Genomic DNA, 17,937 nt, shown 5'->3' on the forward strand with positions numbered 1-17,937 from the left:
CGAATCCCCACGAAGGGGTGAGCTCCCGTTGCTCGATCCCTGCTCCTGCCAACCTAGCAGTTCAAAAGCACGTCAAAGTGCAAGTAGGCGGGAAGGTAAACGGTGTTTCCATGCGCTGCTCTGGTTTGCCAGAAGCGGCTTCGTCATGCTGGCCACATGACCTGGAAGCTGTACGCCAGCTCCCTCAGCCAATAAAGCAAATGAGCACCGCAACCCCAGAGTCGGTCACGACTGGACCTAATGGTCAGGGGTCCCTTTACCTTTACCCTATGGACCCCATGTTTTTCAAAAGCCAAGCCATGGATCCTCTAATTTTGGGGAGGAAATTATTTGGAAATTTTTGTAATGTGAATGGTACTAAGGACCCCCTGAGTGAGTTACGCGAACCCCCAAGGGTCCATGGACTCCCAATTGGGAATCACTGTCTTAGAATGTTTTCAGAGGAGGAAACTTAACAGAAGTAGTCCCAGAATGTCAAACTCTTACTTTTCCAAACATATGTATTTCTGGAAACACCTGGGATTACAATGTGCAGCTCTTAGGAGCACTTAGGAATGTCTATAGTACATCACAGTGCATCAGAAATCAGTATTTTGGGACCTATAGGGTAGCTTTTTTTAAAGACTCAGAATTGCAGGGTAATGTGGTCTGAAGCATCATCATGTTTCTCTAAAGTACTTGTCTCAATCCAGCAAAAGTTAGTTGCACTCAAGTCCCATTAAAGTCTGTGAGGCAAAGTAGTTACAGCTAACTTAAGCCCCATTAATTTTAATGGGAGATAAGTGTGACTACTTTTAGTTAGAATAGGGCCGCTGGGTGTTGATATCCTCATTTTGACTACAAGAGAAGGCTTTCTGAAAACTCTTATTTCCTGCGGCTGTGAGCTGTTCTCATTCTTCTTTATGAAAAAATATCCCTTTTACCATAGTTCTTTAGTTTTATACCTCAATCCCGCCAAAATCTAATTATTCCTATCCTTATAGTCATTTTGTGGCAAGGAAAAAGGCTTAACAGCCTAGATTCCACAGCACTAAAGTTCAATAATTTTATCTATGTAAAGATGAACTGACATTTTCCAGTTTGCTTTTCCTCCTTTAGTTGAATAAAAACTTGTTTTCATTGGGTACTCCTAAGGGCTGAGTGAATAAAATATGTAGATCTTTTTAAATACCTAATAGAACTCATTAGCTTATTTGTTTTGTTGCTTGGAATGGAGAGACCATTCACTCATGGAGTGTAGGCAGAACTCAGACAATTCCAGTGTAGATCAGGGGTGGTCCAGATCTGTATTCCCTGGAACAACTCCATTCTTCAGAGAAATTGGTAGGTTTGCCAGGGTCCAGATATGGAAATGGCAAGAAGAAGAGAAATTTATTTATTTATTTTATAGATTTATTTTGACACAACTGTAGGCATCATTTTAGTCCTTTATCGCTTAGCAAGATATGCTTGTTGAGGTACAAAATATTCTGATTTTGATCAACCCAAATCACCTGAAGGAACCTCCTAGTTTCTATTGCTGTATTGACAGTATGGAAATATAATGTGCACCTGCAGTCAAAATAACTGACTGCTGCTAGAGAGGAAGTAAATGATACAGATACTGCATTTCAGACACTGATGAATAATTAGTAGTATTAAAGAAGTATTTTGTCATAAAATGTCTGATGTCTAATTTTTGTGCAACGGGTCTTTTTTTTTTTTTTTTTTTGAAGCTGTAAAGTCATACCACATTGCTCTCTTCACACCTTGCAGTACTAATTGCATGAAGAAACCAAAGTTCTAATAGCTAATACACTGTAGAGGATTGTGTGTTACATTTCCTCTTCAAAATTTTCATCCTGGATTATTGTTAATAACAACTTTTAAAATAATTCCTTGTGTTACACAACAATGTCTTTATATCTTTTCCAGCTTGTAACACTTCAGGAAGCTAAGTTGCTGCTAAATGAGGATGATTACCTTATTAAGGCTGTCTATGACTACTGGGTAAGAAAACGTAAGAACTGCAGAGGGCCTTCCCTCATCCCCCAAATCAAGCAAGAAAAAAGAGATGGCTCCACCAACAATGATCCATACGTGGCTTTTCGGAGGAGAACAGAGAAAATGCAGACAAGAAAGGTAACTCTCTCAGTTCTGCAGTTTTCCAAACTGCTATTTTCCAAAGGTTAAATGTCACAAATTCTTCATCTTATTAAGGACAAAAGGTGAAAATGTTGCATTGTCCGCTAAAATCTGTTTACCTAACTCAAAATCAAGATGATAGTAAGAAAGTTTTTAAGTAATATTAGCTGGAATATTAAGAAAATAAAGATCATGGGACTAACCACATTCTCATTCTAATTTTTGGAGTACTGTAGCTGCCATGAATTCAGTGTGCCTTCAAAGTGGATTCTAATTTCCAATTTTTGGTTCAAGACTTTAGTTTGCCTTCACTTGTCACTTTCTGCAGTCCATTATTTAGTATGATTCAGTCTCATTTTCTTGGATTTCAGATGCCTGGGTCTCTGTATCTTATTTCTGTTGTTTGTTTTTGCATTTTGGAAATAAATAAATATCCTATAGGCCAGTTGTAAATGTTTCCTTTTTAAGGAAGTAGCTTGAGCAAATAGTGGCTTTTCAGTTTTAGATGACACTATTTAAGAGTCATCCCAATTTGGCTTCAGGCCAGTTCCAGCTTGGAACTGAAACTGCCTTAATTACCCTATGGGATGACATTTGCTGGAAGAAGGATGGAGAAGTATGACCATGCTAATTTTCTTGGACCGTTCAGGGACATGGACTAGTGTCCTTTGAGATTCACTGGCTGAACTAGATATTGAGAACCACTGTGGTCAGGTGTTTCTGTTCCTGCTTGGCAGATTCCTTCCAGAAGGTGATGCTGGGGAACCGCTCTGTGCCATGGCAATTATATTATGGACTATCACTGTCTGTATCATTCCCTGTGCTATTTAACTTCTATATGATATTGCTAAGGAAAACCATTTGGAAATTTGGCCTGAGATGTCACCAGGGCATTGCTGACATTTGGCTTAATTCCTTTTCATCTAACTTGGGTAAGGCAGTAGAAGTCTTGAACCAAGTGCCTAAAGTCATGGACTCAATTCAGGCAAGGCATAGGTTCTGTGGATGTTTCTGACTGGGGAGGTGAAGTTTACCTTGTTCTGGATGACTGTTGTGGAAGCAGAATGCTACCTGAACATAATTTGGACCCAACCTTAAATGTCAGTGATTCAATATAAAGTGCAATTATTTAAACTCGGTACGACTACATCTTCCATACATGCTTTTTACTATTAATATTTTTCCCCCAACAGAACCGAAAGAATGATGAAGCCTCTTATGAGAAAATGCTGAAATTAAGAAGGGAGTTTAGTAGAGCCATAACAATTTTAGAGATGATTAAGAGACGAGAGAAAACAAAACGAGAGTTGTTACATTTGACATTGGAAGTTGTGGAGAAAAGGTAATTTTTTCATCCATTCTTGTTAAACAGGTTCCACTTGAATTCCATAAAATAATATGTTTTAGTAGAAGTGCCGTGATTAGCGAATATAGTATGTTTGGTGGAATGTTTCACTTGGCACACGGGGTGTTCTGTCCTATATATCAAACATATCCTCTGTTCTGAGTTTGTAAATAGGAAGCAATGATGTCATGCCTTGCAGGGTTCCTGTGACAATAAATAAAGACAAAATATTTTAAAGCACTTCACATAGTTAAAGTAGTTCATTAATGATTAGCAATAATTATTTTTCTTTTTTGTTAAGATACCATTTGGGTGATTATGGAGGTGAAATACTTAACGAAGTCAAACTTAATACAACTGAAAAAGAGATGAACACTCCAGCAGCTCTTCATAATGGAAATCATCACAAGGTTCAAGAATGTAAAGCTAAGGTAAATGACTTGCATCACCATTAATTTCACTGGATACATTGTCCTCTTTGTAATGTGGAAAGTGTGATGTATATGTAGTAATAATTATTTTCTATAATGTCAGAAAAAAGCAGAAATAAAAATCTATCTTAAGCTGTATGTACAGATAGCAATAACTGATGTACACAGCCAGCTGTATATCTTTTTTTCATTTTAGCAGTTCAAAAATCAATAGCACAGGAGCTGAGAAGGTTTGCTGTGCCTCTTGGTTTATGCAACTAATTAGAAAGGGCTATATTTCTAGTTGTATATGAAGCCATTTGGTGGAGGCATTGCTGCATTTTAGAATGCTTTCAGGTTACAGAGGTCAAGAACATAAAAATTGCTTCTTCCCTTAGTCCTCTTACAAGAGATAACTGCAGATTAAAGTTTTTGGGCAGTTAACTTTAGCTAATTTATCCAGACACATTTTTTTAAAAATTTGCTTCATATTAGAGAAATAATCTTCCAGCACTGTCTTCGAATCATTGTAATGGTAACAGTTGCAATTATTTCATAGAGACTCATGCTCGCTGAGATTTTAGAATTGGCTTATTTGCAGTACATATATTTAGATGGTACTTTTTAGAAAAGAACTAAACCTTTTCAAATATTTTAAATCAAAAAGAACATATTTCATTAAAACATTTCTCTCTTGTATTTAACTTTGATGACATCTAGTGGTTATTACATTGTAGGCACCTATCACTGTTCAGTTTGGTTCATACTTGCCTTGTCCTCTGTTGCCACAAAGTAACAAACTTTGAGCAGGAAAAAGTGTGCAAGACATCAGCTTTTTAGAAAATTACTGAGTACTTTTAAAAGTTAATGCAGAACACAGTAAAGGATACTGAATATTATATGTGCAAGTTGTTGAATATTAAATTTTGTAAAATTTTGTAAAAAAATACTTGTTCAGAGTTATAGAAACTTTATTCTTTAGGCAACCTGTTCATGTGCAAAGCTGAACCATAATGAGATTAGACGGGTGGTGGTGGATATAGACTGTTTAATGAAATAAGAATAATTATTAACAAACGGGGGGTTGTCCAAAATTTATTGTATACAACAGCATGCTCACCACTCATCTCTAAAAGAGGAAGTGTCTGATGTTGTCCGTCAAAAGAAGAAGTATCCAAAGAAGCCTAAAACTGAGAGTGTAATAAATCCTCAGCAACCCACTACTGAGCCTTTGCCTGTGATCAGTAAAAGTGATATCAAACAGTATGACTTCCACAGTTCAGATGAAGATGAATTTCCACAGGTAATATATGTCAACTAAGTTATAGTGACAGAGAGAAAAGGAAAAAGTTGTGTAAAATAGAAATAATTGTCACTTTAATTTTTTATTTTTTATTTTTTTAATGTTGCCCTTTCACCATAGGTTTCTGTTGGAATGTCATGCCACAGGCACTGGGATCCAAAGGGCTGTTTAGGCTTCTACAAAGGGCTTAGATGAGCCTGATGCCCTTTTTGTGTTTGGGCAGCTCGCATCTCCCAGGCTCTCAAGAACAGTTCTTAAACATAGTCTTTGTGGGATATGGGGGACTAATGGAGAAAAACAATTATACAGACCCTCAAGTTCACAAAACTTGCTTCACTGTTCCTAAGATGGTGGCTGATGGGAATTTATTTTATTTTATTAAGTTTCCAATAAATGAACTGCTAAAACTGAGCAAACGGAGTACTTGTCAGTTATAATAAATTGGCATAATAGCGTGTTTTTAAATCAAACTGCTTTGGCCCCCTAGGTACCCTCACCGGTGTCTGAGCCAGAAGAAGAAAATGATCCTGATGGAGCAAGTGCATTCAGAAGGAGGGCAGGATGCCAGTATTATGCTGTAAGGATTCTTGCTGCTGTTAAGACCTATCTAATTGATTAATGCAGAAGACAGATGTTTGGTTAAAAGGGACATACTTCAGCCTTCCTCTTTTTTCTCTCTTGTCCACCTTGGCTGTTTAAAAACAGACTTGATCTTCCTAAAATACAAAGCAATATCAGATTATGCCAGCTACAGTGTATCCAGTCAAGGCTGTCAAATGTACAGGAAGGGATATACCTTGAGGAAATTGGGGCACACACAGAACTGCTAGCTTCACTTGAACTATTTCAGTATGCTTGAAAGGGTAGGGCTGCCAAAAGAGGTGAGGCTGGTGGCTACTAACTAGAGGGCCCTTTCAGTGGTGACACTCCAGTTGTGGAATGCCTTTCCCAACGAGGCTCACTCAAGGCCTTTGTTACAGTCTTTGGTGCTTGGTGGAGGCCTTTTTATTTCCCCAGGCTTTGCGGACTAAATCGTAATACTTGTTTGATCCTTCGGAATACTGTTATTCTGTTGTTGGTTTTACTCTTTTATGCTTTTTCTGTTTTGATTTTTCAATTTTGGGATTTCATGTCCTATTTCTCTCTCTCTCTCTCTCTCTCTCTCTCTCTGTGTGTGTGTGTGTGTGTGTGTATGTGTGGATAAAGAGAGAGAGAGAAAGAGAAATAGGACATGAGAGACACACACACACACACACACATACACTAACACTTAAACTTCAGGGGAAGGAGGTTGGGGCATATGAGATCACAGTGAAGGGAATTTGAAGGGATTAAAAAAAACTAATAGTGTCAGGAATGCACTAGTTTAAGTATAGCGGACTACATTCCATCAAAATATATTACACAGTAGCTTGAACCCTGCAAATCTAATCCTGTTACTTGTACACCTAATGTTTGTGTCCTCTTAGCAATTGTCTCACCCTTTCACATACATTGTATGATGTTTGTTTATTCTATTCATATTTGTAAAAGTATTTATATACCTTCCCCTCATCAGGGTAGTGTATAGCAGTATAAAAGCATCAAAAGCAATAGAGAGCAATAATTAAAATGAGAAAATTGTTTTATGAAAGTGTTCTGCTTTTTGCAGCCAAAATAATGTCAGGACCTTTACGTAAATAGTTCTATTCAAGTTTCATTTTCCCTTTCCCAAGAATGAAAGCAAAATTATTCTTGTCTTGTCTTCTGCAGGCTCATTTGGACCAAACTAATTATTCTCATGAGAATTCAGAACTGGCAGAATTGGATAAGCTAAGGTATAGGCATTGCCTTACAACACTTACAGTTCCAAGAAGATGTATAGGATTTGCAAGAAGACGAGTTGGCAGGGGTGGAAGGTAAGATAATTGCTAATTTTGTTGGTAAAATAACATACTATTTTCTTCCCTTTTCATGGAAGCAAAACTCAAATGTATATTGATATTTTCTTTTCTTCTTCTTTTAAAACAGGGTGTTGATGGACCGGATATCCACAGAACATGATCCTGTCCTGAAACAGATTGACCCAGATATGCTAAACAGTTGCTCAAGCTCTTCCCAAAATGTAGACTTTTCTTCTAATTTTTCACGGACCAATGCTTCCAATAAACATTGTGAAAATAGACTTTCCCTTTCTGAAATACTAAGCAATATCAGATCGTGTCGACTGCAGTGTTTCCAACCACGGCTACTAAACATACAGGACAGTGATAGTGAAGAATGTACCTCAAGGAAACCAGGGCAGGCTGTGAATAATAAAAGAGTTTCTGCACCATCTGTAGCTTTATTGAACACCAGCAAGAATGGCATATCAGGTAGGCAGAGATTTGCAATGTTGAACTTTAAATGCATATTTATCACCTTGGACCTGGCTGAGGATTCTAGAAGAGAAAATAGTATGTGTATTGGGGGTGGGAAGAGAGAGATGTCACTGCAATAAAATAGAATCACAGTGTGTGTGTGTTACATACTTTTGTACAGATATTTTATTCCTTCATACAGTGGATGTGTAAAGAGCCATGCAGGGCAATGAATGCTGTCCTGGACACTGCAAGTCTTACGTAGTTCAGCCATCTTGTCCCTGAGATTACACACCCCACCCACATAGATCATTTACTAATATTTGGTGTAATGGATTTAAACAGAGGACTAACATATGACTTGCTTATATTGCTAGCACTAAGGCTGCACACTTAGTCGTGAGTAAGCTTTGGTGACACGTATAAAAAAGATCAGGCTACATAACAGAAGAAATTACAAGAAATTTATAAAGTCCATTATTTTTATTTTTGCATCGTGAAAACTGATTCACTATTTTCAGCAGTTACAGCACAAGTAGCACATTGATCCTTAATGCAACACGAAAGCCACCTTGTAACATACACACACACACACACACACACACGCAATGATAATAAGTGAATTGACCTTCATACGCTACATTTCCCATGGACCAAACTTTGCATTGCTGGATTTTAAAGAAGTGTTCGGCATAATTCTTTATTCTTTGTGTGGGACTTAGGAGTTGCCCTTGCTTATTAGTATTGATAACAGTACGTGCACAATGCTGTACAATTTATGCACACCTCCTTTGAGCAACATTAGCTTTTTCATGGTGGTCGAGGCCATTATTACCGTATTTTTCACTCTATAAGACGCACTTTTCCCACTCCAAAAATTAAGGGGAAATGTGTGTGTGTCTTATGGAGCGAATGCAGGCTCCATGGCTTCAGTGAAAGCAATGCGAAGCCTCCAGAGCCTTCGTGTTGCTTCCGCTGAAGCTTGGAGAGCGAGAGGGGTCGGTGTGCACTGATCCCTCTTGCTCTCCTGGCTTCGCTTCGCTGGAGAGGTGTTGCGCAGCTTTCCCTCTCTGTGCAGCACCCCTTCAGTGAAGCAGGAGGAGAAATGGAAGGGGCTCTGCTTTGCTGAAGGGGCGCTGCGCAGAGAGGGAGAGAATTTTTTTTTCTTGTTCTCCCCCTCTAAAACTAGGTTCATCTTATGATCGGGTGCATCCTTTGGAGCGAAAAATACGGCAAATCACTCTGTGGCCATAATTACTGACTAGAAATCTGTTAATTTGCAGTGGCTTACCGCATGGAATGTGTGATTTTACCATGGCATTGCAAATGTTCATACAACAAATCAAAATAGGAAAGAAAGAAAGAAAGAAAGAACCAAGTTGTCTTGGGCAGTCTCTTCAGAAACTGTTATAATGAACTTCCTGATGGCCTGCTTCTCATAGGTCTTAAGTAGCTTCAGTTAAAGTGGAGAAGGGGGAGTCCCTAAAGCTTTTCCAGGAACTCATGTTATACATATTGCCCTGGCTTACTCTGAGGCAGCAACAATAGGCACTTTATCCCAGTAATTGGGTAATATCTTAAGGATCTTGATTCTTAACAGTTACTTCCTATCTCTTCTCAATACCTTCTGTAAGTGGTATAAGCAAAAATTGTGTGCTTGTTTAACATGCTAGCAGCAACTGATCTCAGAACTGATTCATATATGTATACCGGAGTGATGAAGACACACACTTTAGTATCTTAGTTTTTGGGGTTTTTTGTAGAACTCCGACCCCATATTCCTGTTAACCTCTCCACTAAAATTTGCTGAAAATGGAACCAGCTGTAGCAGTACTGTCATTAACAGGTCAATTGTCAAATTAAAGTGATTGTACATAGTAGACAAATAATATCTGTACCCTTTGAGAGCAAAACAGTCATTGCCAAGGATTGCACTACAAAATGATTCACACTTTCAAAAACAAGTTTTACATCAGCAAGAGAAAGTACTCTTGGCATAAGAATATTGATTTCTATAATTATTAGTTATCTAACTCTTTTCATAAATTAGATGGATGCTTCAAAGAGAATGTTGCAATAATCCCTGCAGGCCTTAATATAGTCCAGAATTACTATCCCCATATTATAGGCTGGGTACTGAGACTGAAAGAGTGATAGCTTACTTAAGTCTCCCCAGTGGGCTCCTGCCAGTGGGATTGGCAAAGCTCACGGTCATGATCACAACTGCTCATGATCACAGCTGCGCTGCACCAGTTCTTTGTGTATCAGATTTGAGTTCGAGTCAAAAATCATCCTTTTAAAGGTTGAGAGCATATGCGTGGAAGCCGAATGTGGTTCAACTGCATTACTCTTCAGTAAAAAAACAACAGTAATCTATTGTTCTCCTTAATAGAACGTTTCCAAAATAAATATGGTCAGAAGAATCTATTTCAGTGAAGCTGGGGTGAAAAGTGTTTTGGTTCTGGTGCTTAGGCACATGATACCTTTTTTGCAGCTGTATGCAGAGGCACATGAAATGCTTAGGCACATCAAATCTTTTATTCAACCATAAGAGACAGGTTCTGGTGCTAAATGCCAAACACTTGAAGCTTACACTGAAGAGCTCAAGTAGCATTCCATTCCCAAGTACAAGTCAAAACCATAATTGGGCTGAAATACTTGAAAAATTCCCTACAACTTCTGCTTTTTGCGTGTCCATTTGTTGGCATCAATTTAACCTAGTCCATAACCACTTGAGTATATAGGAGGCATTTAATAAAACCTGTTTTCCCCTCTCCTCAACTCCTTGAGATCAGCGCGTGCAGGCTTCGGGATGCCGGCAACTCTCCCCAAACAGTGGGAGAGTTCCCGCTGCTTGCGGAGAGGTCTGCGAAGCCTGGACGCGCTGATCTCAGCGCGCGCAGGCTTCGGGATGCCGGCAACTCTCTCCAAGCAGCGGGAGTGTTCCCGCTGCTTGCGGAGAGGTCCGCGAAGCCTGGACGTGCTGATCTCAGCGCGCGCAGGCTTCGGCATGCAGGCAACTCTCCCCAAGCAGCGGGAGCGCTCCCGCTGCTTGCAGAGAGGTCCCCGAAGCCTGGAGAGCGAGAGGGGTCGGTGCGCACCTACCGCTCTCGCTCTCCAGGCTTCAGCGAAAGCCTGCATTTGCCCCATAGGACGCACACACATTTCCCCTTCATTTTTGGAGGGGAAAAAGTGCGTCCTATAGGGCGAAAAATACGGTAATACCTGTGTAGTAACTGCCTTTTCCCTTTCGTCATGGGAATCTGTCAACCTGAAACAGCCCTACCCATCATTTTGCTAGCCTTCATTGAGCAGTGATTCGCTTCATTAGTAAGTCACTTCTAGCAAGATACTTCGAGTTTTCCAAACACAGAGACAAGTCATTCTTAACATTCCAAGGAAAAGGGAACATTTGCTCAGGAAACTCATTGATCCTTGGAATATTACAGAACCTGTTAATTGAGGACCACTTGAGAAATTATTTGCAGTACCTGTGAAAGGAGTTCCTTTCTGGTGGCATTTTAAATACAGTGGTACCCCGCAAGACGAATGCCTCACAAGACGGAAACCCGCAAGACGAAAGGGTTTTCTGTTTTGGAGGCGCTTCGCAAGACGAAAGCCCATGGGGAAATCTCCGGGGACCTGTTTTAAATTGCTGGCGGTCGGGAGCAAAGACTTTCGCCCACAGCCGGCCTTCAGAAGAGGTCCTGGACCTCTTCTGCAGGCTGGCGGGGGGCAAAAGTCTTTGCTCCCCCCCCGCCTGCCTTCCCAGGACAGCGGAGACTTCTCCGCTGCCCCGGGCGATCTTAAAATGCTGGCGGGCGGGAGCGAAGCGTTCGCTGCCGACCCCCAGCATTTTAAAATCTCCCCGGGACAGCAGAGAAGTCTCCGCTGCCCCGGGCAATCTTAAAATGCTGGCGGGCGGGAGCGAAGCTGTCCTGGGGAGATTTTAAAATGCTGGGGGTCGGCAGTGAACGCTTCGCTCCCGCCCGGGACAGCAGGGGCTTTTAAAATGCTGGCGGTCGGCAGCAAAGCCCTCCTGTCCCCGGAGCTTGCGGGGCGGGAGGTGGGAAGAAGGGCCTTCTGAAGGCTGACAGTGGGAAGAAAAGCCCTTGTCCCCCCCCCAGCCTTCAGAAGAGGTCGGGGGACAGACTGTCCCCGGACCTGGTCTGAAGGCGGTTTCCCTAGGAACGCATTAATTGATTTTCAATGCATTCCTATGGGAAACCGTGCTTCGCAAGACGAAAAACTCGCAAGAAGAAAAAACTTGCGGAACGAATTAATTTCGTCTTGCGAGGCACCACTGTATTAAGTAACTTACCTCAAATCATAACACATTTTCAAAGGTTTTCATTAGACAAGGAATTCTTCCATAGCATCTATATTTAGATACTATAAATCACTGTTCACTGTTGTGATCCAGCAGGTAGTCATCAGACAAAACAGAAACCAATAAACAGCACAAGATTAAAAGCATTTACTGAAGCTTCTGTACATTGCTTAACTGATTTGTATAAATCTGTTGCTTTTTGTCCTGTTTTCATATTCTTTAAAGTTTGCTATGAGAATTGTGTTCTGCCAGATTCTTTGAGGAAATTTAAGCATAATCTCCTCCTTTTCTGCAGTAACAGGGGGTATTACAGAAGAACAATTTCAAACACATCAACAGCAGTTAGTTCAAATGCAAAGACAGCAACTTGCTCAGCTTCAGCAGAAACAGCAGTCTCAGCATTCCTCCCAACAGACGCATCCAAAAGCACAGGTAATATTCTTTTTCTGGAAAATGTTTTTCTTCTATTATAAACCTGATTCTAACAGCAGTTATCCCTGATCAGAGAGAGAGAGAGAGAGAGAGAGAGAGAGAGAGAATGAAACTACCCACCCCCAAAGGGAATTGAGCTGTTTCCTTTAAAACTGGTTCACGCTGCACTTTTTGTCCATATTGTCATCCCTGTCATCCCTGAACTGACCTTTCTCTGGGTCAGGGATAGCCAAAGATGCTGTTGGAATCTGTCATGGGGCTGGGGCTGATGGGAACTGGAGTCCAACAACTTCTGGAGGGCACCCAGTTGGTTATCCCTGCTCTAGGTATACCGTATTTTTCGCTCTATAACACGCAGATTTTTTCTCCTGAAAAGGAAGGGGAAATGTCTGTGCGTGTTATGGAGCGAATGTGTGGTCCCTGGAGCCGAAAAATGAGGCAAAAATCAAATCGGGCTTCACAATTGCTGAACGGAACAAAGAGCAGGGAAAGCCCCTCCCCTCCAGGCAAGAAGAGGAAGTGGCAGCTTTCCTGCATTCTGCTTCAGGGTCTTACTGCCCTCCCGCTCTGTTTCGTTGCTGTGTTTGCTGAAACGGAACAAAGAGCAGGGAAAGCCCCTCCCCTCCAGGCAAGTAGAGAGGAAAGCAGAGCGTCCCTCTAATTCCTCTCTGTGCTCCGGAGGGAACAATGTTTGTGAAGGGAGAGAGATTACAGGTTCAGTTTAAAATTCTGATTTGACTTCCTGCTTTTTGTTTTTGGGGACACACAGCATTCAAATATGCTTTCTTCCATTTAAAAGGATGAAATCCTTAAACAGTGTTTTGCCTGTAAATTCATGCGATCTGGAAGATTACAGTGTTGTGTACCTCTTAAGGGATGGCAAAGCTTAGGTTTCGCTGCTAAATAGTTCTTAATGCAGTTAAAATGCTTTCTTCTGTCAAGGCAATTAAAAAAAATAAATATCAGGCAGCCGGAAAACATGCAGATGGGAGGGAGGGAGAGAGAGAGAGAGCGCTGGCTGGCTTGGGTGGGTGGGTGGGTGGGAACTTTTGCCTTCCTTTCCTCACGTTATAGCCCTCTCCTGCATTCTTAGCCTTCTGTGTTTTTCCTTCCCTCCCCACTTAAAATGTGGTTACAAAGCATGGATCCACATAGATCCTCAGGATCTTTGCATTGGGTCACCCCAAATTCACCATCAGAGCACACAGCATGTCCATGGCTACAGCCTGCCCCCCCCCCCAAATCACGCACCCACTGTTGCCTGGGGCTGCAATGGTGCAAAAAAGTGGTACAAAGCATGGATCCACAGGGATTCTCAGGATTTTTGCATTGGGTCACCCCAAATTCACCATCAGATCACATGTCTGTGGCCACAGCATGAAGCACAAAAATGATACGTCCACTGTTTCATTCAGAATATTTTTTCCCTTGTTTTCCTCCTCTAAAAACGATGTGCGTGTTATGGTCAGGTGCGTGTTATAGAGCGAAAAATACGGTACATTCACATATACACACAGACAAATGTATTGTTTGAACTGGACAGTCACATATGTAGACGACAAAACAAAAAAAAGTTCTGCCAATGTCATGATGGCTGCCTATATCAAAAGTATGGGTCAACTTTACTGTTGTTCTGCTTGTAGGTCTAGGTAGCAGAAATACCTACTTAAAGGAAACAGATTATTTTAAAATATGATTCAGCAAACAGAATCATTTGAAATCAGTAAAAATTGGAGTAAGAAATGCTTAGTTGATTTCACCCCTCATATTTTTTTGTTCCTGTGAATGAGTTTTTAAGAACATTTTTATATCTTAAATAATAAGTGACTCACATTATACACTCAAAATAAGTAAGCCCACCCATATTTTTTGTTTGGAAATTATTACACTACTGCTGAAAATTATTTGGAATTGTGAATTCTTAAGAATAATCTCATGCAGAACACTGCACATTATCATTGAAGCCACAACCACCACACCACCAAATGTCTTCTGTAGCTCTTGGCAAGCAGTATCTGATGTAGCAGGAACTGCTACTATTTGGGGTGTGGAGGTGTTGACATCCAAAGGAACTCTTTATAGTTTCAGAACGGATCAACAAAATTTTGAGCTAATAGAGGTGTGGATGAAAGGCAAAGATACTCATTTATGGTCTCTTGACTCTGGGGTATGATATTGAAATGTAATAACACTGAGTTGGAATCATATTTTGACTTTCTCTGCCTGTTATGAGACGCACACTGAGCTAATGCACCAGCATCTCCTTATTAGTCCATAATTAACAATAATTGTTTTGTGCAAATTCCCTAGGGCTCAAGCACCTCTGACTGTATGTCAAAAACGCTTGACTCGGCCAGCGCCCATTTTGCTGCATCTGCAGTGGTGAGTGCACCTGCTCCCAGTCGCAGTGAGGTGACAAAGGAACAGAGTGCCAGCCACAATATAAATGGTGTTGTTCAGCCCACAGGTATGGATTTCTTTTTTGTTCTTCAATCAAGTAAGATTTGCAACAAACTGTTTGATGCTTATTTTTAGTGAAATCAAATGATGGTTTGGAAACAAACCTAGGAAATAAATGAGAATTTGTTCATTTGAGAGTAAATTTGTTTTATCAAATGGACAAGGTCATACTTTCACTGTGTGTTTTGTTTCAGCCACACTTTAGAGAAGTGAGTGGCTGCCTCTGTGTGTTCACTAGTGCTTTGATCCTTCTTACTATCTGCACTCAACTGTGCAAGCCCTTTCAAAGCAGTTTGGCAGATCTTATCCTCAGCTTAAACCTCCTTTATCATTTTAAATTTTTACAGGCTTTGGAGGGTTAAGCAAAAGTGTTCTGGTGTTTAGTTCTAGATTAGTTTCACAATGACCTTGATTTTCTTGAACGTGTTATTGTTTATTCCTGGAAATCTTACTGTATATGTGTGTTTGTGTGTTTGTTTTGAACAGCAACGTCAAAAACTTTGTACTCCACCAATATGGCTCTGTCATCTAGCCCAGGGATCTCAACTGTACAACTTGTAAGGACAGTTGGCCACACCACCACAAACCACTTAATCCCAGCATTGTGCACAAACAGCCCTCAAACGCTTCCCATGAACAATTCTTGTCTCACCAACGCAGTGCACCTCAACAATGTCAGTGTTGTTTCTCCAGTCAATGTACATATCAATACAAGGACTTCAGCACCATCGCCAACTGCCTTAAAACTTGCCACAGTTGCTGCCAGTATGGACAGAGTGCCAAAGGTGACTCCTAGTAGCGCCATCAGCAGCATAGCAAGGTGAGTATATATAAACAGAGAAAGAGACAGGCTGACAGACAGACAGACAATGATTCAAATCAGGATTTTAATGTGACCACCTCTGTTTTTTATTTTTAACATAAAATTGAATTGCTCCCAGATCACATCCTACATATAATTTTAATTATATTCTGAGCTAATTTGTTTTGATTTTGATGGTCACGGGGAGGTGCAGGGAGCTATGAAGCTCCACCCCCAGTGACTGTAAAGTTTATTCAGTCAACACTCCACCTTCTGAAGTTTCAGGAAAAATCTGAAATTCCACACATTACCATTCGTGCCTTTTATTTCCCCCTTCAGTAGTTTTCTGTAAGCTGAATTCTGTTTTCAGTTTCACATTGTGTGCTCCCGGAACTGAATGTACCCACAATCCTGATTTTCAGTTAAATAATCGCCTATAATCAGAAGAATATTTTTTTTTGGAAATGTTACTGTGGAAGAAACTTAGACTGCTTGGTGAAAATATTGAGGCTGCGATCTTATGTCCATTTATCTCTGATAAGTCCTATTTCTGTGACTTCTGAGTAAACCTGGACAGAATTGTACTGTGAGTTTTCATGTGATAAGATTCATTTCAACTAAAAAGAACTTTGATGAACCTTTAAATAACATCCAATAGGTAAGTTTTTTTATTTTAAAAATCTGGAAAATAAACAGTAAGATTTTCAGTTAATTTAATTTGTGTTTATGTTTATTATTTATCTATACAGTAAATGTGGAAAAAAACAGTTAGGATAATTAATTTGCCAAATATTGAGAAATTAACTATTTTCCTTTTATAAACACATTTTCAGAGAGAACCATGAACCAGAACGATTGGGGTTGAATGGAATAGCAGAGACGACAGTCGCAATGGAGGTGACATAACCTCAAAGCAGTGGCTCAGCCTGTGCTAATGGTGTAGTCATTTATATTCCAGCTGAATGCAAAACAACACCCTGTGGATCACAGGGGATTAAAATGGACCTAAATGGACTATCATATCGTATATTAAGTCGATATATAATGTACATTTTGTAAAATTGGGAAAATCACTACCTTGTAAAATAGTTTATTTGTATCATCAATATTATTTCTGTTACTTGAATAGTAGATATTCATCATCATGCTTTTGCACTTGAATTTGCAACTGAATGGATTTAAAAATAATTCTTTAATGGGATCATGAGCATGAAATGGGATCCTGCATCACTTGTTTTAACTATTTATTTTGCCATGTTTACATTTTGTATCTTGTAAAAAATAAATCCAACTTTGTGTCTAAAAAAAAAAAGTTAAAAGATTCATAGCTAGGAAAAATTCTTGTAATTTTTTTCTAAAGAAAATGTAAAGTTTTCACTTGGTTCATTTTGTTTCACAATTTTAGATGGACTTTTTGGTAAATACTTTAGTGGCATTTCACTGTCAAATATGAAGTTCAAGGCAAAATAGTATTTTCTATTACTGTGCAGGGGAAAGGGATGGATCGATACATGCAAATTTAATGTAGTAACCCACTTTTCCATATATTTTGAATGTATATTTCTATTTATAATACCAGTTTATAAAAAATAATTACACAGAAAACCTGACTAGTAAAAAATTATGCATCTAGCACATATTAAACTGTGCAGATATGAAGAAAATTTTCAACTGATTATATTTTATCTGAAGTCTGCATAATTTAACCGGCTTTTAACTGTAACACACCACATAAATGATATTTTACCAGGTATGTATTGCATTATATATCATTGCAATAATTATTGGATGTCTAGATATCGAGCCATCCCAGGTGATGGGGGAGGGGGGAGGGTTGTGGCAGATTGTCTTTCAATTTTGGAGAGTTTTCCTGTGGCTACAAGGCAAGTAACGGGTTGGAAAAAGTCTGACTGTAAGCGTTGGACACCTTCGTAGTGTAGTGTTTTAGTGACTTTTTTTATACGGTTCTTGTAAATTAGATACGTGTAGTGGTGTTTCAGAATGTTTGTTTATGCACTAGTTCAGACAACTTTCCCTGTTACTTGTTCTTGATAAGTGAAAACTGCAGGGAAATAAAAATACATATCAAAACATGGGCACCTTGCATACGTATTTATTTCACAATGCGGAGAACAGTTTGCATATCATATTCCGAGGTTGAGCATGTACACTTGCACCTCCATCCAGCAACACATAGAAGCTTCTCGAGGCGCATGACTGGCTGGATCATGGAGTGCATGTGCAGAAGGTTGCTGCATGGAGCTGGATCTCTGCATCCAGGACTCAAGGCTGCACGTGTGAATCCCAACATTGGACTGGTACCGTGTAGACATCATTGAACAAATAGTGCTGTAAAAGTCAACTTGGTAGACTGTGGTAAACACTGGGCATG

The 17,937-nt window shown here is 39.9% G+C and overlaps 1 protein-coding gene across 2 annotated transcripts in view; it reads left to right on the forward strand.

Moving 5' to 3' along the window:
• Positions 1-17,638, forward strand: part of EPC2 (enhancer of polycomb homolog 2) — a 51,627-nt gene extending 33,989 nt beyond the window's left edge. The window contains exons 4-14 of one of the 2 annotated variants that reach the window (XM_082198097.1): positions 1,915-2,121; positions 3,318-3,466; positions 3,771-3,900; positions 4,991-5,182; positions 5,670-5,759; positions 6,935-7,080; positions 7,193-7,536; positions 12,147-12,283; positions 14,594-14,750; positions 15,230-15,563; positions 16,379-17,638. In XM_082198097.1, the coding sequence (XP_082054223.1) occupies positions 1,915-2,121; positions 3,318-3,466; positions 3,771-3,900; positions 4,991-5,182; positions 5,670-5,759; positions 6,935-7,080; positions 7,193-7,536; positions 12,147-12,283; positions 14,594-14,750; positions 15,230-15,563; positions 16,379-16,451 (1,959 nt within the window). In that variant the 3' untranslated portion in view covers positions 16,452-17,638. The remainder of the gene's footprint in view (positions 1-1,914; positions 2,122-3,317; positions 3,467-3,770; positions 3,901-4,990; positions 5,183-5,669; positions 5,760-6,934; positions 7,081-7,192; positions 7,537-12,146; positions 12,284-14,593; positions 14,751-15,229; positions 15,564-16,378) is intronic. The other variant, XM_082198098.1, reaches the window with a different exon arrangement.
• Positions 17,639-17,937: the final 299 nt, after the last annotated feature.

The sequence above is a fragment of the Podarcis vaucheri genome (genome assembly GCF_965113315.1).
Source record: "Podarcis vaucheri genome assembly, chromosome: 1".
NCBI classification, from domain to species: Eukaryota; Metazoa; Chordata; class Lepidosauria; order Squamata; family Lacertidae; genus Podarcis; species Podarcis vaucheri.